Source organism: Anolis carolinensis, chromosome 4 (genome assembly GCF_035594765.1).
Source record: "Anolis carolinensis isolate JA03-04 chromosome 4, rAnoCar3.1.pri, whole genome shotgun sequence".
Taxonomy (NCBI): Eukaryota; Metazoa; Chordata; class Lepidosauria; order Squamata; family Dactyloidae; genus Anolis; species Anolis carolinensis.
Window position 1 is genome coordinate 39677247 of NC_085844.1, and position 20568 is coordinate 39697814.

The 20568-nt window shown below is 41.3% G+C and overlaps 1 protein-coding gene across 1 annotated transcript in view; it reads right to left on the reverse strand.

The window, feature by feature from the left end:
- The window catches only part of rdh10 (retinol dehydrogenase 10), a 36988-nt gene extending 19411 nt beyond the window's left edge, over window positions 1-17577 (reverse strand). The window contains exons 1-2 of the mRNA XM_003219577.4: window positions 16919-17577; window positions 11367-11602 (exon numbers count right to left, since the gene is read on the reverse strand). Coding sequence (XP_003219625.1) covers window positions 11367-11602; window positions 16919-17210 — 528 coding nt within the window. The 5' untranslated portion in view covers window positions 17211-17577. The remainder of the gene's footprint in view (window positions 1-11366; window positions 11603-16918) is intronic.
- Window positions 17578-20568: the final 2991 nt, after the last annotated feature.

Below are 20568 nucleotides of genomic sequence, written 5' to 3' on the forward strand. Positions count from 1 at the left end.
ATGTTTGAAAAGTTGTTAAGTAGTGCTATTGCATCATTATTTTGTTTTACTATATGGGATCATTTTAACTTTAGTGGATTATAGTGCTTGAAGGGCTTGTAGCAGAATTACAATTAAGTTCTTTCAACTTTTAATGACTAACCACTGTGTGTTTGCTCCCTCTTCTCTGTACAAAAGGAACAGCCGCTCTCATTTCACAAGAGGCAGTCTTTTGAGCACTTCTGTGTGGAGTTAAGAATGAAGATTCCCAACCAATTCATACTATGCTATCCTCTCCACTGAGATGGCCATATAATATTCTCTATCGCAATAGCCTACCAATAAAAGGAGAGGGTTTCCTAGAGTACACTGCAATAAAGCAGTCACCAAAATATTAACAACTGCTGCCAATAATATACTAATTGGAATATGAAATAATCTAAACACTCAAATTAAGACAAGGCTTGAAAGAAGGATTGAAAGAAGAATCCGATTTCACTAATAAGCTCCCAGAATTAGGCAAGGTAGCGCAAGAGTTTTTAAGAAATAGGCCAAGACATGGGCCATGTTCCAGTTTTGTCTGCAGCAAAACATTAAATTTTGATGACCACAGACATTAGTTTGACATAAAATACTCAGTCCTACCAAAAATGTATGAAAAGGGTTAGAATGGTGAAGGTTTTTACAATATAATATACAGGTCAGTTTGACAAATTTTGAATTCAGACCAGCAGGAAAGTCTTTCCAACACAGTTTTGCTTCCTAAGACATTCTGCGAACAGCAGTGATCTTAAAAAATAGTGCACAGTTCAAGCAGAACTGTTCAGGTTCTTGAGTCTCATCACTCTAATAGACAAACTATTAATACAATCCAAAACTTTGGGAAATTACTTGGTATTCCAAAGAATAACGATATGCATAGCTGTGGTTGTGTAACACAAGTGAGGAATGGGAACAATAAGCAAGTTCTTCACGGAGATTTCTTCAACATCACTGATGATGTCTCCAAACAACCACTCTTAAGCTTCTAAGGCTACGCTAAACATGACTAGACCAGACTCCTAATCTAAACTCCTATCCTACTTCCTGAATGTTTTTCATTAGACCTTTTGACATTTTCCTATTTACATGGATCGCTTAAACCTTTGAATTTGCTCTTTTTATCGTATTAGAAGCAACTTGAGAACAAATTGCAAGTCGCTTCTGGTGTGAGAATTGGCCATCTACAGAGGTGTTGCTCAGGGGACGCCCAGATGTGTTGCTGGGAGGCTTCTCTCATGTCCCCACAAGCTAGAGCTGAAAGACCAGAGCTCACTCGTCTCACAGACTTGAACCAGCAACCTTCAGATTAGCAGCCCAACTTTCAGGTCAGTAGTTCAGCCTGCTGGTTTAACCCATTGAGCCACAACAGCTCTACAAATCATACACAGCATATATAATATTTTACCTTCCTTTAAAACAGTGGTTCTCTACCTGGAGTCCCCAGATGTTTTTGACCTTCAACACCCAGAAATCCTAACAGCTGGTAAAACTGGCTGGGATTTTTGGAAGTTGAAGGTCAAAAACATCTGGGGACCCCAGGCTGAAAACCACTGTTTTAAAAATATTACAGCACTGAAAACTAAAACCAGTAATATATTCCAAAAACAAGTTTTCAGTCAAACAATTGAGCACCCCCTTTCAACTTGTACATTTTAAGGGAAGTTTTGATAAGTGGCAGTAGTGATGTCAGCTTGCTTGTAGCTCAAGTCAATACATAGTCAGTCATTGCGGGAGAGGATTAAGAGTTTATCCACTGCTCTGCAAACTTTTGACAAAACAACTGGATGTAGCTTGTTGTCCATTATCTGAGAACTTTCTTTTCTAGTCCAATATGTAACCAAAAGGCACAGCATTCTAAAGATAAAGTCTATCCTATAAGTTACATATATGCTACATTTTAGAAGACTTCAGATGATCTTGCACCAAAACTTCAGAAATCAGCAGTAACCACCATTTCATTTAGCCTATTTGAAATCTATCATGATTCAAAATCGTCAGGAAACACAAAGAAAAAAATGGCACATACTTTAATAAGAACAGCAAATAAAGACAAACCTACAAATGTTAATTTATTTTTAGGTATAGAATCTAAACAGCCTAGCCACATTAAGTTACCTTTTGTCCTACAAGGTTGTTTGTTATGAAATGGAAGTTTCCTAACACTCAGCTCTTAAATCCCACTGATTATGCATTCCCCATTTCTAAATGTGAGAATTCTTCACCTCTCTTTGATTAGCATCAGAGCAGCCTCCCATTTGGTTCTGAAATGTTGCAAACATCTGAATCTTTTCACATAGCAACTCATATTTCATTATGCCTAGTTAACTACACCTAAACTCTCCTTTTTAAGTATATTCCAAGAGATACTATGAACATATTATATTCTACCACTAACAATACTTGTTGACTCTATCAGAGCAGGGTTCATAAAAGAGAAGCAAACTCTCAAGTTACTGAACCTAATGTGATTTTCCCCCCCTTAGGTCCAAAATATCCTAAAGGCACCAGATCCCATTTGACCTTGGAGGCTAAAGTAATGCCAGCCCTAGTTAGCACTGGGATGGGAGACTGTCAATGAATGCCAGGTGCTGTACACCATATTCCTGAAGGAACTGGCAGAACCATCTCTGATTATTTCTTGCCTTAGAAAACCCTATGAAATTCATGAGGCTGCCATATGTCGACAGTGACCTGAAGATATGTACACGCTATTTACTTTCAGTAGCAAGGAGTAGTGGTTGTGAGGTTTTCTGCCTCAAGTGCCAGAAAAACCTTCAGCAGTTTTGGTTAATATGCATCTTGATGTCAAGAGGTTCCTCCCATTTCCTCTTTTGCCCAAAGCAGTGAAATGTTTTAGGAAAGCCCAACACCAGATGAAAGAGATGCATTACTTTCACACAAAATATCTAATTTTTGAAGTGTTGGTTTAGCAATGAGATAAGACCCCAGCATATGAGGTTGGGTGCAGAAGAACATTTTCTTTAAGGAAAGAACTAGAATTCTCCTCCCTGCAAGTTGTCAACCATTATCTCCCATTTTGTTTCAAATTTCCCTGCATTCTGGAACCATTGGTGAGACAGGGATGTGGAAACTACTTCTCTGCTCCTTCCTCCAGCATGAGAAGAACATAAAAAGTCCAACCTATTATCCATATCTGGGGTTTGTGGTCTACACACTAGCTTAGGTGGTCCACACACTAGAAAAATCCCTTGGCAAAACCCTTTTTCTTTTCTTGGAGGCCTTCAGGAGAAGTAGTTTTGTGCTAAAACTGCAAGGGTGGCTCTAGACAACTAAATGTATACCTTCTGCAATTGCCAGGTATGATTTTGATGGGGATTTCTGAATAGCAGATGGCCCAAGATGGGTTGTGAGAATGAAGAACTACTCTGCAGACCACTGGAAGCTTCTCGCTCATATTTACACAAAAGAGCAGATTTTGCCTTATCCCAAAGGCATTCATGTGCACATTTTTAGAAGAATAAAAAAATTGGGGGGAGGGGGCAATAATCCAATTTTAAAGTTGTATTCTTTGGAAATCAAGACAAATGTTGGATGTCTGCCTCTCCATTAAATAGTAAATGGCAGCAAAAAATAAAGCCTGAGTTGATTTTTCTTGGAAACCCATCCAGGAGACCCATCAGTAGACTATAAATCAAGAAGCTATACCATTTTGATAGCTTACATATGAGCATCAGAGCTAATTTGTTTTCACACTAGAAACCCAGGATGGAGAAATGTATGTAGTGCTGCTTACAGCTCTATTAATTCACAAAGGAAATGCTTCTGTTTATAAAAATAGCATCTTCCTCCCTATAATCTTGTTAGGGTCTACTCAGGGTGGATCTACACTGCCCTATATCCCAGGATCTCATCTCTGATTATCTGCTTATCTCAGATTATCTGGCAGTGTAGACTCATATAATCCAGTTCAAATCAGATAATCAGGCATCAGATTCTGGGATATAGTGAAGTAGATATAGGATGGGACTGTTAAAAGAGGATCCGTTTGGAAGCTTGGCTCTGTATATGTCCTCACATCCAAGCTAGGAGAAAGCAATTGTCATAAATTGAAATGTAAGCAAACCAAAAATATAGTAGTTATCCTGCATGATGTGAAGATGTTGTTACAATTCAGGAGCAGTAGATAGAATAAACTGCCTTTCTTATTCACAAACTGGAGAATACTGAGCAAATTGCAATATCACAATGTGTTCTTGTGGCAATTTGTTTTACGCTGTTGGAACTCAAAACTGTTTAAAAGAAGGCCGATGCTACCTGCTATGACTATTTTTTAAGTTGAAACAATTTGTAGGATTTTAGTGTTTTTGAAAAGGTTTGCAATCCACCTAAGAAATGTAAAACAGTAGTCTCACTTATCCAACGTTCTGGATTATCCAACGCATTTTTGTAGTTAATGTTTTCAATACATCGTGATATTTTGGTGCTAAATTCGTAAATACAGTAATTACTACATAGCATTATGTCGTATTGAACTACTTTTTCTGTTGTATAACATGATGTTTGGGTGCTTAATTTGTAAAATCATAACCTAATTTGATGTTTAATAGGCTTTTCCTTAATCACTCCTTATTATCCAACATATTTGCTTATCCAACGTTCTGCCGGCCCGTTTATGTTGGATAAGTGAGACTCTACTGTATCTATAAACTGTCTCAAGTCTCAGCCTTGGAGAAAAGATAAACAAAATAACAAAATGCAACATTAATGCAGTGCAGGAAGGTTTTTTCAATAAAAACAAACAACCCTGGAAATAGATATGCTCTAGGATGGTCTTTTGTGTAAGACTAGGCCAAAAGTACAGACTAGGGGCCAAAATCCAATTCTTAGTCCCAGCTATACAAATTAATCATATAATAGAGTATTGACTTACTAAGGTCCTACTGATTCATATGGTCTACTTTGGAAAAACAAGTAGATTTAGTGTTGGGGCTGTGAATATTATTACGAACCTTCAAGTGAAATTTGACCTATGGTGCCCCTATGGTGCCAGGCTTAGAAAATGTAACCTGCCCAAAGCCATTAAGTGGGTTTCTATGGCTAAGAGAGGAATCAAAACTCTAGTCTACCAAAGATCTAGTCCAATATTCAAACCTTTACACCAATCTTTTGTAAAACAAATACAGTTTTAACTATTCTGAAGCAAGAGCAATAGAAATTTTAAAAGGAAGGAGAATTAAATATTTTCCCCTACTTTTGAATTAGATGGACAAATAAGGCAATAAGGCAAATTTCTTCATTTAGAGCACACCATCATTAAAGCATCATTGTGAGTCAATATTTAAGAACTTGGGAGTCAAGATTCAGAGACCACAAAAATAAAAAAAATGCATAAAAAACTATCAGCCTACTCTTTCTTAAATTAACTGGAAAATATTATATACTGACTCACATTTCCATAATTATGGCAGACTATGGCAGATCTGAAGCATCAGACAGCAACCCTATAATGACCAAGATTACTAGAAATGATCGAAGTACTATTTAACAGTGCTAAATCATTTCTGGTAGATCCACCAATTTATTATGCTCTTCTTTTACTATTTGTGTGAGGGTATTCAGAATCTTAACACTGACACTGTAAAACAAATCAAGTTGATGATGGTATTTCTACAAGATTAACAGTTCAAGATAGGACTAACAAATTAAATCAAAGATCAACCATAGTGAATTGTGACAAAAACAGCATGGAGTCTAAACTGAGGCAATTACTATAGTCTTCTATGGTTTAGATACAACTGAACTGTGCAGTGAAGGAAAAAACATACAGAGGACCTTGGTTTGATGAGACCTAATTTCAATACATTGCTTGTTGTCTTACTATTTTTTATAAAGGCAGGCATCTGAAAGATCTCAAAGGATAATTTATAGTGAGCTCCTTTGTCTATATTTAGACCTCAGCGCAGAAATGACACTACCATCTACCATGAACATGAGTATTTGCATTTAGTCAACCAGTTCTACTAAAAAATGGGAGAATAGTTGTCTGTGTATATAGGATAGTCTATAATACTATAAATATTAATCCTGCCTGGAATCATCTTAGTTTGCTTTAGGGGTAAAGAAGTAGTACACACAGTCTAAATATGGTAGATATATACATGACATTTCAAAGCTATTTTTAGCTCAGCCTAAATGTTTTCATAGACCAGCAGAGTAGCAGATCAGGGCTCTCACGCACCTTTCCTACATGAATTTCCCCTCTCAGCCAGTGTAGCATGATGTAGCACCATTACTCATAACAAGGATGTCCTTCTAACCATTGTTTGAAGCGTTTGCATATCCTGGTTGTGGGTAATTCTGGGGAGAATTAATTGTGGTTTATGACTGATAAATGCATGTGGAACAAACCACAGGGAAGTAACCACAGGGTGATTTCACATGTAATAGGAAGGGCCTGCAAAATACTATCTGCCAGTCATGGTACAAGCATATGATCTTAATCTCATGTTGGATTAAGCAACTGTTTTCATTGGTTGTTGCATCAGACTTGTGATACTGTATTGCACAAATATGTATACCACAGTTTTTGAGTGTTTCTGTCCTAATGGCTTTAAATATTGTAATATTGTGTGTCTTGCTAGTTTTGTCTGTTTTGCACAAGTTTCAATGGCTTTTCACTATCTGATGTTCAACTTCTACTTAAAGATCTGTGTGACAGATTATGGCTGCAGGCAGTATGTTTGAGGTCCAGCAAATGAGTCCACAAACCAGATACATAATGTTCTGCAGGTATTTACTTTATTCAGCTCATAGAAGGTGGTTACTGCCACCTTCCTTCAGCTGAAGGAGTATAAGGCAAAGCAAACCGAACAAGATCTGGATATGCCACAGGTGCTAAGCCATTCAGCAAAATGGGCCACAGGATAACATTTCACCATCTAAACAGAACAATAAAATTTGCTTTTTGTGTGTGCAAGTTACTAGTGAAGTTGTCCACAAAGGGGGGGGGGGGGGTCAACAATGTCACAATCACGCAGGTTGCTAATAATCTCCTGTTCATATTGTATTGTAAAATCCAGAACCAGACAGACCATCTTCTTCACTTGCATTGGAATAATGAGTCAGGCAAGTGCATACAGGACTGCATAGGATTACATTCTAGAAATAACTTTAACTGAACACTGCAGAACTTAATTTTCAATCAGCAAGCCCAGGCTTGGCCTAAATGTTATGATGTGCAATTTCCAGAATAGCACAGACAAGACTGGCATGCTGAGCAAAAGATTCTGTAGCCCAAATATTTTTTTAAAAATCCAAGTGTCAGGGTACAAACCCAGTGAGATTCTACACTATCACAAGAAAACGACTCTCAGTATTTTAGCCTGTTGGGCTAGTTGGTTCTATTTGTTATGTATCTACCCAAAAATGTTAACTGGTAATGCTCCCAATAAAACATTACAACAGCTTTTCCAACTGGGCTCCCTCTATATTTGTTGGGGCAGTCAAAAGGCAGTTTGTCCTACACTGCCATTAGAAGTAGTGCTACCATGGAGGCAACCAATATTGACATGCTTAATTTCACTCATATTGCAAGTTTTATCTTGTGAGTCAGCAAGAACCCTGTTTGGAACCCTCTGGGGAATGGAAGAAAGGAGTTTTGCTTTTTTTTGTTTTCAGTTGTGATGATGACTCAAATGCACTTATTAAAAGAGTGCAGTATTTGACAGCCATTCCCTCCCTGTGCTTCAAACAGCTTTGCCAATTCTGCTATAATCAAGAACAGGCAATTTCAGTAAGTGGACAATGTTCTAGAAGATCAACTAACTGGAAAGCCAGTTTTCAGCCAAAACATTAACTGCATGTACTGAATGTGGGGCATAAATGCTATATGATGGCAAAATCACTTAAAGGCTCCTACTCATTGTGTATTTGTCATTGTTTTAATTGTTATAATTATTTGCATCTGCTGGTTAGAGATAAGAGCCGATAAGGGCATTTTATTTTCAGATAAGAAACACAAGACCTTTTACAACCAGATAATACATTCAAAATGGGGTTTGCCCTAAGCAGCAGTTTCAAGATACGTGGTATCAAAATATGATTCAAAGGACAACCAGGATTACCAGTTGCTGATACATGTGTTTATATTAAAGTGATTAGTCTTATATAAAGAGCAGAATTTGTTTATTGTTCATTTAACTGAAACATTCATAACAAGGCTCTTCATGAAGATCTAGATGACTAGATTAGTGGAAATAAACTTGCCAATTATACTTAAGTATAATTAAGCAAGTAACCTACTTGTATATACAGCAGAAAGTTTATTTTCATCAATTTCTTCTTTACACATGTACCCCAATTTTTGCAACAAATAATGGGAGCTAGGATCTTGAAGAAACCTCTCTCCCCACTCTGCTAGCAGATGCCCTCAACACATGCAATGAAAAATGGAAACAATATTGTCCCTTATATGCAAGACCACTGTTTCCCATGTTGGTGGGAAGGGATCCATGGGACAGGTTGTTGTGATGTAAAATCCAACCAATTTGAAAAGAGAATTCCCAAACTGAGACCTTATCTTTGAAAAATATGGAGATCAGGATTTTAGAGAGTTGAAGAATAGGGATCTGTGACTCTCAATAAAAGGCATGCTAAAGATGCTGGAACAAAAGTCAATAACATTCATATTAATTTACATTAATTCCAGATGTTGACGGCTTAGTTTTTGTTTCGTGATATTTATATTGTTCATCTGCATTTCGATAACAAACCAAATGTACATTTGTAACTTTGAGCTAAAAACAAAGAAGAGACACAGAATAAAATAATTCCTTTGTAAACATAAAGAAAAACACACTAAGAGTTCATTTAAGTACAGAAGCTGCAGACAACTATTTGACTGGAAGACAAGGTCTGGATTTGTTTAATGTGGTTTTAGCAGTGGTATTATGCTGGTGGAGTTCTAACAAAACAACTAAGTCACAGAGCAGTGTTTCAAAGGGTGGGGAGCAGAGGACACAAAATAATGTAGGAAATATATCAAAAGGATTTTTAAAACATGACTAATGTTAAAATCGTAAATATACTTAATTTAATAGTAAACTCTATTAAACTCAATTATACTTGTCCATAAACATTAACAGGAAACACTGTTAGCTTTTCATAGATGCTTCAGGATTTTAAGATGATTCTTCAGAACACAGTGTCACAAATAATTGTTGACTTACATGCCAGATACAAGAACAGATGGCGAGTCCAGCATCCTCCCATAATTTTAGTGGTAATGTTGTCATAAGTGACAAAATTTCCAAGAACCCTAAATTTTATAGTTAGGCCACAAACATGTGTTTACATCTATTTACAATCTTTTCTGAACTATAAATTGCAAGATTCTAGTGCATTTTAGTTGTAAAACAATCAAGATAAGATCTTCTGAAATATGGAATTAATGTGTGATGAAACCATCTCTTCCTTCAGATCATGCTTTTGAATCATTCAACAATATGTGCGATGGATCTAAAGAATATGCTTTATATAAGGGTCATGACCCACCATTCCGCTCTTGTATCTGAAGAGATCCTTAGCAAATACCTAAAACTCTTTCAACAACACAAAGTTTTAAAATCACATGTACTGAAACTGTCATTATGCAGACTTTGTACAGAGTCTTTAACCCAATAGTATACAGCTACTACTGGAGAAAAATACCAGTTTTGGTGGGTCAATTATCCTTCATTCGTGTAAGCTATGTTTCAAAGTATGACTTCTTTTTTCTGAAGTTTTCAGTAGGTAGTGAATCTAGTCTTTACAATATATTTCTAAAATATTTATGCTTATGTCATCATGACACACTAAAAACACATACTTCTGAAGAACCCAGAGTATGACATCATTAATTAAAAACAACTCTAAACTCCCAATTTTAAGGTTATTCACCATATGTTGATAATCCTATGCATAAGAAAATGATTCCATGAATATAATGTCTCTATACTTGTGATTCTGATCTAGAGATTGTTGGTCTTACTGTGTGCCTTCAAATTGTTTCCACCTTATGGTGACAAACCTACCACACGGTTTTCTTGGTGGTGAGATTTGTTCAGAGAAGATTTGGCTAAGAGAATATGACTTGCCCAAGATCACCTAATGGGTTTCCATGGTTGAGTGTGGATTCAAACCCTGGTCTCCAGAGGCTGATTGTGACCAACACATCCAATTGTAGTGTTTACTTAAAGGAAGATATTATCTGGATCACACTAATTAAATGAGGGGAAAAAACAATAAAAATGCAGGGTTCCAAATGTAGAAACCAACAAAACAAAGAGTAAATTGAGTTCTACAATAGGAAGGTGTTCCAGATTTTTTTTTAGAAAATCATGCATCAATAGAAACAGCTGCAATGATGGTGCCCTATCATAGGTACTGCTGTTGGTGCACTCTCAAATTGAACCTCTTATGCCAGATAGAACCCCAACTGAAGAGCTAACAAGGAAGACAGGATTTGGGAATTTCCTGATTGCTATACACTTTGAGATGGGGAGCTGGAGCATCCTCCTGAGGACCACCAAAGCTTTTTGTCTCAACACGTGCTGTACCCAGTACAGAATTTCAGTTGTCATTCCCCAGGACCCCGATATCCAATGCTGCAGAAACCTTTCAACTGGGAGAGTTGTCTAGTTTGAGAGGCATTTTTTTGGGGTCTCAATCAGTTAGCGTCAACTGAAAATGTGAATCCTAGAATTCAAGAGATTAAGACCAATTTACAATAAGTTTCAGATTTTAAATAGGGTGTGAGCTGTAATGTAATTCACCTAGGAAAATACAGGTCAGTACTGGGAAGAGGTAACCAAAACTAACACATATGAAGAGTTTGTGATATTTTAAAGACCACAAATGAATCGTGATTCATAGATTACATAAAAAAGAGGAAAGGAAAGGCAAAAAGAATGTAACACCACCTTTAGATGAACTAGCTTTTATTTTTGCATGAGTTTTTGTGGCTCTAACACCTTCTTCAGATACAAAACATGTATAAAGAATCTTAAAAATCAATTTATTATCCCTCTGTATTGCATCTGAAAAAGTGGATTTATAACCATGAAAGATCATGCAAAAATAAAATCTAGTCTTAAAGGCACTGCAACATTCCTTCTCCCTACTTTTCCTCCCTCTCTCCTTTTTGTGGCTACTTGCTGATAACACTAACATGGCTACTTGTTAATGTGTTTTAACTATGCTGTAACCCTCCTCGAGCCACAAGGAGAGGCAGGTAAGAAATAAAATAGAAATTATTGCTTAAAAACTAGACCACTGCCCCTCTCAACAAAAACACAAAAGTTTATGGAATAAAATTGTTTTCACCCTCTGCAAATAAATATATTTACCCAGAAGTGTGCATGGCAGTTAACCATCATGGTCCTCTCAATCAGCTCATCGGGGCATTCAAGAAGATGGTGGCCAGAAACGACCCCCGCGTTGTTAACCAGGACGGAGACTTCGCCAACCTCTTTGCGAACTTTTTCAGCAGTGGTGTACACATTCTCCCTCTTGCTGACATCGCAAGTGTAGGTGTGAACTTGTAAGTTGTAGTGCGGTAGTACTTCCTCTTCACCCTGGCCAGCTGCATATGAGAATCCAGACAAGCAAGCCAGAAAGAGAACAAGTGTGTGTGAGAGAGGTTTAATTACATATATTATTATTTTTTAAAGAAGTTAAGTCCAGCAACTCTGAAAAGTCTTTTATTATTATTCCCTCATCCTAATAAGTGAATAAAACAGAGAAAATCCACTGCATACTAAATCATTGAGGTATTAACTCCTTTTTGCTCATCTCCAGAGATACACACAGGCCTCTTTGGCATCGTACAGTTACAGCACTTGGGGTGCACCTACACTGCCTTGACACTGCTTTAATTGTCATGGCTTAATGCTGTGTAATCCTGGGAGTTATTCAAATCAAATCACGTTTTATTGATTAGCCCATCGGCCGTATCAAAACATTTAACACATAGACATACATACAACATACAACATACAACCCGCGGTAAAAAAAGAAGTTAAAATAAACAAGCTGTTAACAAGACCCCGTTCAGGTCAAATATCTGCATCACCTGCACAGTTTACCCCAATTGATTCCAGATATGCAATTCTCAGTTGTGTGGCTTTGAATAGGAAAAGGGCTGTTTTGTGTGTTATTTTAGGATTCTGGCCGGCCAACAAAAATGAAATTTTAATATGTGGGTCCCAGTGTGTTTTGTGAATAATGTATGGTCCGAGGCATTGGTGTCTCTCTTTCTTATACAATTCACAGCTGAACAAAACATGTGCGATATCCTCCACCTCTGATGCTCCACAAATACAAAATCGTTCGTTGTATGGAACTTGATTAAACCTTCCGTGTTTGACCATCGTATCCAGCTGCTCAAAACGGGCTCTGGTAAATACCCTCCTGAGGTGTTTAGGCCAGTTATTATTTTACAAAGTCTTTAGCCTTCTCTATCAAAGAATTTGTGTCTCGCTAAACTACAAATCCCAAGATTCCAACTGCTATGGCAGTTAGTGGTGTCAAATTGCATTAATTATATATGCAAATGCACCCTTAGACACCACTTTAACTACCATGTTTGCAGCCCATGGTATTCTGGAATTTATAATTTAATGATACATTAGAAGTTCTGGCAAGGAATTCTAAATACTCCATGAAACTTCATGAAAGCACTAACTCCAGGATTCCAAAAGACAGCCATGTCAGTTAGAATTGTATAATGTTTTAACTGCATACTATGAAATACAAAATAAGAAAAGGGAGTCTGAGGTTGTCGTGGGGTGCGAAATCAGCTTTTGCCCTCCTATATGGATGGTCATCTGTCGGGGGTGCTTTGAATGCGATTTCAAAGAGAAAGGCTGAGAGAAGACATGATAGCCATGTACAAATACGTGAAGAGAAGTCATAGGGAGGAGGGAGCAAGCTTGTTTTCTGCTGCCCTGCAGACTAGGACACGGAACAATGGCTTCAAACTACAGGAAAGGAGATTCCACCTGAACATCAGGAAGAACTTCCTCACTGTGAGAGCTGTTCGACAGTGGAACTCTCTCCCCGGGGCCGTGGTGGAGGCTCCTTCTTTGGAGGCTTTTAAGCAGAGGCTGGATGGCCATCTGTCGGGGGTGTTTTGAATGCGATTTCCTGCTTCTTGGCAGGGGGTTGGACTGGATGGCCCATGTGGTCTCTTCCAACTCTACTATTCTATGATTCTATGATTCTATGATTCTTGCTTCTTGGCAGGGGGTTGGACTGGATGGCCCATTAGGTCTCTTCCAACTCTACTATTCTATGATTCTATATGACTCTAAGGTCACATACTTTGCCCACCTACCTTGCTCACCTACCAAAAACACACCAAAACACAACTTATAATTCAATCCAGAAGTCATTTCAGCTGGAATACTAGAAATTGAGCTCAATGGAAATATGCTACCTGGGTCTATGCATATCTACTTAGAAATAACTCTTACTGAGTTCATTTGGTTTACATCCAAATATAAGTACCACCACAACTACTGCATTCTCACTGGTTTGAAAAGTATAGACATGAAGTATAATATTAAAAACAAATGTAGACACGTTTGACTAATGACACCGTCTTATACTTGCTTACCTGAGAGTAAGCACCTTTGAATTCAAGAGGACTCACTCCCAAGTAGGTTTGTATTTTTTACTAGAACAGATCAAATCAATGAGCCATCCTTTCTACTTGAATTACATTGCAGAACTCCTGTAACCTTCATCACAGGTATCTGAACAACAGGGCCTTGGACGTTTTCTCATTTCACCAGAGCAGAGCAATTACTATTTTTCTTTTTTCCCCTTTAACTCTGATCTTTTATATGAAGCTTGGCAGAAGAAAGATTGGGATTTACTGGCAGGCCCTTGGTGATTTGCAGTAGATTCCAAATGCTAATGTTTGCTTGTTCTAAAGTAAATAGACCCCTCCAACCAGAAGTAACACACTGTTTAAATCTGAATGATATATCAAACCCTTAATATAACTTCTTGAGTTGAATTGTTGGATCTAGAGGTACCTCTAGTGGGGAGCCTTGATTGGATCCTGTTTGTTCATGGAATGACCAACCTGAAACAATTTGACTGGATTTGACGGAGAAGTACTGCAATCCTTCTCTAAATAACCAAATATTTCCAGGAGCCCTTTGCCACCTCTGCGTAACTGATTTTACTGGAAGAAATTACTCCCATTTTTATATTATAATCAGAATACAAAATAATCCAGGCAAATAGAGAAAAAGGTGTGATTCATACCTTACTCACCACAATCTGACTTACTTTAATTTCTCAGACTGCTCTGTTAGCTTAGTTCATACTAAGCTCCAAATGCGTTTAACAATGTTAAACTCATCCCAACCAAAAACACTGAAACGGGTTTGGCATGGCATTTCTTTGAATCTGAGATGGCAGGAACAATTTGCTCTGTCATGTATATTTCTGCCTTAGCAAAGAATAATCACATCCCTTCAAAACTTGTTGGGTAGCGAAAATGGAGAAAATAAATTCTCAAAGGGCCATAATGTGGAAGGTATCATTTCCATTTGTATCACATTTCATAATAGGAGAATTTTGAAGAGTTAAAATATCAGCAGACCTTGATTTAAAAAAAGTAAGTCATTCTGGGGAGTGCTAGTATTCTGGGGAAAAGCAACGTCTAAATAAAAGCAATGATAACAGCAATATAAAACAGAAATGACTGATCCTCCCACTCAGCACCTTCTGTAATAAAGTCTTTTGCTTCGAAATATCCTGTGAAGGACCTAGGTAGCTCTCCTACAAAGAAACTCCCATCCTCTTGAAGCAGGACTGATACCAAATGTTAATCTAGAGAGAAGTTTGCCAAGATGCAGCAGGAAGCGGCTGTTCAAGAGCCTGATCCCACAATGAGGCAATTAGTTTCGGGCTATCGCTATTATAGCTTGAGTATCCCTTATCCAAAACACTTGGGACCAGAAGCAGTTTGGATTTTAGAATAGCTATATTTGCACACACAGGCATATAGATATATCTTGGAGATGGGATCCCAGATTTCATATGCACCTTATACACATAGTTGGAAGGTAACTTTACACACAAGATTTTGGATAATTCTGCGCATGAAACAAAGTGCATTGAACCATCTGAGAGAAAAGGCATCACTGTCTCAGCCACCCATGTGGACAATTTTAGAGTGCAGGCAGTCCTTGAGTTACAAACATCCAAATTACAAATGACCCCTAGTTAAGAACTTGGGTGAGATAACAGGAATTGAGAAAAAAATCTTCCCCTAGGAAGGCAAATTAACTCCAGGAAGGGTTAACATGGGGAAAAGGTGTATCCACTGAAGCTTTATCACTAATCTTTGTTTCCACAAGCCAATTTTTTGCAAAATCCAAATCTACAGGGAGGTGAAATCATGGCCACAGACAGCAAAACAAACACAAAGGGGTTATTAACCTTTCCCTATGCTGTCAAAATCTTGTGTGTGTTGGTATATACACAGTAGTTGTAGTGGTACTTTGGTGTTTTGGTGTTTTTGGTCTGCCTTATGGTGGGCAAAGTATGTGACCTCGGAATCATAGAGGGTGGCAAAGGCTGATTTCGCACCCACAACAACCTCAGACTCATTTTTCTTATTTTGCATTTCATAATATACAGTTAAAACATGCTGATACAATTCTAACCGACATGGCTGTCTTTTTAAATCCTGGAGTTAGCACTTCCACTGGCTAAGCATACAGTTGGACTGTTAGACATCAAGGGAGTGAAGGCAGTGGTAAACGAAAATAAGGAGACTGCAGAGAAACTGAATGAACTGACTATTTTGTTCATAACTTTCTTAGATGGAAGATACATTATTCTGCATTATTCTGAAGTTTCATGGAGTCTATAGAATCCCCTGCCAGAAAATATGTGGCTGGAGTTACACATAAAAATGTACCTGTTCTGACTTACATACACATTCAGCTTAAGAACAAACCTACAGGAACCTCTGTTGTCCTTAATGTAAGGACTGCCTGCACTTTGGAACTCCGGATAAGGGATGCTCAATGTGAGAATCTAAAAAATATGCTCGGCTTTTGACTTCTCTCCGTCTGGTCTTTCGGCCGCACACCTTGGGCGCATCACCACCGTGGAATGAATGCAGCTTGGCACCACCGATACTATCGAATTGTAGCTTTGCAAGGTCTTTTAAATTTCTCTATCAAAGAGTCCTGGTACCCCAGAGAGGCTTCCATAATAACATTGGGTACTTCAAAGTTCAATGCAGTTGATTTCAGGGAGAGAGATCGATGTGAACATTAGGAAAGAACTATTGGGCAGTGGAAGGTGTGTGTGGGGTGTGGGGCTTTTAAACTGAGGATGGAACAGGCATGGGCAAACTTGGGCCCTCCAGGTGTTTTGGGCTTCAACTCCCACCCTTCCTCACAGCCTCAGGTCCTTTCCTTTCCTCGCTTAAGCGGCTGAGGGGGAAAAGGAAGGGACCTGAGGCTGTGAGGAAGGGTGGGAGTTGAAGCCCAAAACACTTGGAGGGCCTTAGTTTGCCCATGCCTGGGCTGGGTAGACATCTGTCAGGGTACTTGGAGGGTGTGTGAGTGTTGGACTGGACTCTTCTGCGCGAGTTCCTTCTCTGGTGTAAGGTAAAGGTTTCCCCTGACGTTAAGTCCAGTCATGTCTGACTCTGGAGGTTGGTGCTCATTTCCATTTCTAAGCCGAAGAGTCGGCGTTGTCCGTAGACACCTCCAAGGTCATGTGGCCGGCATGACTGCCGGACTGCCGGAGCGGTACCTATTGATCTACTCACATTGGCATGTTTTCGAACTGCTAGGTTGGCAGGAGCTGGAGCTAACAGTGGCCGCTCCCCAAAGTGTCAAAGGGAGAGGCGTGGGAGGCTCACCTTTCCTGGCGGCGGCCAGGGCTTCCTCGGCGGCCTGGCGGTAGATGGAGCGGACGAGGCCGGCGGTCTCCTCGTTGCCGGGCGCGTTGATGTCCCAGAGGACGAGGCGGGCGCGCCGGCGGGCGAACTCGAGGGCGAAGAGGCGGCCCAGCCCGCTCCCGGCGCCCGTGATGAGGCACACCTGCCCGGCCACGCTCTTCTCCCGCGGGCGGAGCAGCCACCTCCCCGCCGCCGCCACGAACGCCCACAGCACCTGGAAGGTCACCACGAAGAGCTCCAGCAGGATGTTCATGGCCGCGGGATGGACTCGGGACGCTCGCCGCTGCTCTGGCTTCAGGCGGCGCCTCCAGGGAGCATAGTCCGGGCAGGACCTCCTTCCCTCCCACTTCCCTAGCCTCCTCCCCACTTCCTGCGCCCCTCAAGGCACCTGCCTGGGTCTGGAGCAAGGAGGGAGGCCGAGGGCCGAGTCAGGCAAGTTTCCCCCAAGTTTGCGCCCTCCTCGCCGACTCCTGGCTCAGAGCCCCTCTTCCGCCTCTGCCTCTACCTGTGCCCTTCCTCGGCTCGGCGCCTGAGAGTGAGCATGTTCCTGGCGCGGCGTGGCGCTGTTATATAGCCCCCGAGCGGCGAGGGAAGCGGCCCCCCTCGGCGGCTGCAGGGCCGACCCACCCACTCTCCCTCCCCCGGGGCTTCCCAGCCGGGACACGCCTCCCGCCCACTCCCACGCCCACTCTCCTCCTCCCGCCTTTCCGTCCAGCGGCGCCGCCTCTCCGTCGGGAACACTGGGAGCCCCGAGGCGGCCAAGTGGATGTGTTTGTGTTTGGGGGAAACGCAGGTCGCGCGTCTACGCTGAACCCCTAGCGCGCCCTGAGAGCCACTTCTAACTGCTGTGGCATAGCTTGGTAAGGGCTTCTTTCCGCAGCTCCAGCCAAACTACAGGAGCCCCCAGATAACCCTTAGCTCGCCCTGAGAGCCACTTCTAACTCAGTGCTGTGGAATCCTAGAGTTGTAGCTTGGTAAGGGCTTCTTTCCGCAGCTCCAGCCAAACTACAGGAGCCCCCAGATGGCGTAGTGGACTGACTTGAATGCTGGGTTGCTGACCTGAAAGCTGCCAGGTTCCAATCCCACCCGGGGAGAGTGCGGATGAGCTCCCTCTATCAGGTCCAGCTCCATGCGAGGACATGAGAGAAGCCTCCCCCAAGGATGGTAAAAACATCAAAACATCCGGGCGTCACCTGGGCAACGTCCTTGCAGACGGCCAATTCTTTTACTCCAGAAGTGACTCATGTTGCTCCTGACATGAAAACAAAACTGGACCCTTAGCACGCCCTGAGAGCCACTTCTAACTGCTGTGGCTCAGTGCTGTGGAATCCTAGGAGTTGTAGCTTGGTAAGGGCTTCTTTCCGCAGCTCCAGCCAAACTACAACTTGCGTGGCTACAGCTCCCACTATGGAGCCTCCAGTGGCGCAGTGGGTTAAAACCCTTGTGCTAGCAGCACAATTTCCGGGGCGGGGGGGCGGGGAGGGGGGTTTGAATGTTTTTTTGGTTTTTTTTTACCGAAGCAGGCTCCATCGATAAACTTCAGTGGACACTCAAGTGGACATTCATGGGGATTTGGTTAAGAGTAAAAGGTAAAGGTTTCCCCTGACGTTAAGTCCAGTCATGTCTGACTCTGGGGGTTGGTGTTCATCTCCATTTCTAAGCCGAAGAGCCAGCATTGTCCATAGACACCTCCAAGGTCATGTGGCTGGCATGACTGCATGGAGCACCGTTACCTTCCCGCCGGAGCGGTACCTATTGATCTACTCACATTGGCATGTTTTCGAACTGCTAGGTTGGCAGAAGCTGGAGCTAACAGCAGGCACTCACACCGCTCCCGGGGTTTGAACCTGGGACCTTACGGTCTGCAAGTTCAGCAGCTCAGTGCTTTAACACACTTCGCCACCGGGGCTCCTGGGGATTTGGTTAACCAGTTCACATTCATGAGTAAACCAGATTTTCTCTAAAACCTGAAAAATTTGGGGGGGGGGGTGTTGAACCTCTAACCCACCCCTCCTTGGCTACAGCCCTGGCTGACAGGATTGATGATTTGAAGATTGCCAGTTCAAATCCAACCCAGGGGGAGTGCGGATGAGCTCCCTCTATCACAGTGGCTCTCAACCTGTGGGTCCCCAGGTATTTTGGCCCAGAAATCCCAGCTAATTTACCAGCTGTTAGGATTTCTGAGAACTGAAGGCCAAAACATCTGGGGACCCACAGGTTGAGAACCACGGCTCTATCAGCTTTAGCTCCATGTGGGGACATGAGAGAAGCCTCCCATAAGGATGGTAAAAACATCTGGGTGTCCCCTGGGCAACGTCCTTACAGACGGCTAAATCTCTCACATCAGAAGTGACTTGCAGTTTCTCATACCAGAAGCGAAGTAGTGTCAAATTGTGTTCATTCTACAGTTAAGCTTTATGGTGGTCTTACTGCCTCTTACAGGAGAACCAGCTGATTCCTAATCCATCTAAAACACAGACCTGTGCTTTTCACCTTAAGAACAGACAACCATCTCAAGCTCTGAGGACTACCTGGGAAGGAACCCCACTCAGGTCTATAACCGGGGGGGGGTTCAACCCCCCCCCCCAAAAGTTTTCAGGTTTTAGAAAAACCTGGTTTACTCATAAATTTTAACTGGTTAACGAAATCCCTATGAGTGTCCACTGAAGTTTATCTGTCTTGAGTGTCCACTGAAGTTTATCCATGGAGCCTGATTTCTAAATTATTTTGCATTATGGAACTACTCTTCATGATTCGTTAAAAAAAGTTACACCCCCTCCCCCAAATTTTTTTTTCTGGCTATAACCTTGCACACTAAATTACTTGGGAGTTACCTTGGACCGTTTTCTGACTTACAAGAAGCACTGCCTGACTATCAAGCAAAAAGTGGGTGCTAGAAATGATATCATACGAAAGCTGACTGGCACAACCTGGGGATCACAACCAGACACAGAGAAGACAGCTGCCCTTGCGCTTTGCTACTCTGCTGCTTAATATGCATGCTCAGTGTGGAACACATCTCACCACCTTAAAACAGTGGATGTGGCTCTTAATGAGACATGCCGCATTATCACAGGATGTCTACAGCGCACACCACTGGAGAAATTATACTGTTTAGCCAGTATTGCATCACCTGACATCGGCCAGGAAGTAGCAACGAGCAATGAAAGGACCAAGGCAGTGACATCTCTGGCCCATCCCCTGTTTGGATATCAGCCAGCATGCCAGTGCCTTAAATCAAGAAATAGTTTCTAAGATCTATAGAGATACTCACAGGAACGCTTCAGCAAGTGAGAGTCCAAAAGTGGCAGGCTAAAACATGAAACCTCAAGCCATGGCTGTCAGCTGATACCGGATAAGAGACTCCCTTCTAGGTACACAGAAGACTGGGCAACTTGGTAGATACTGAACAGACTGTGCTCTGGCACCCTGAGATGAAGAGCCTTAAGAAATGGGGCCACAAACTGGAGTCCACGACATGCGAGCGTGGAGAAGAGCAAACCACAGACCACCTACTACAATGCAGTCTGAGCCCTGCCACATGCACCATGGAGGACCTTCTTATAGCAACACCAGAGGCACTCCAAGTGGCCAGATACTGGTCAAAGGAC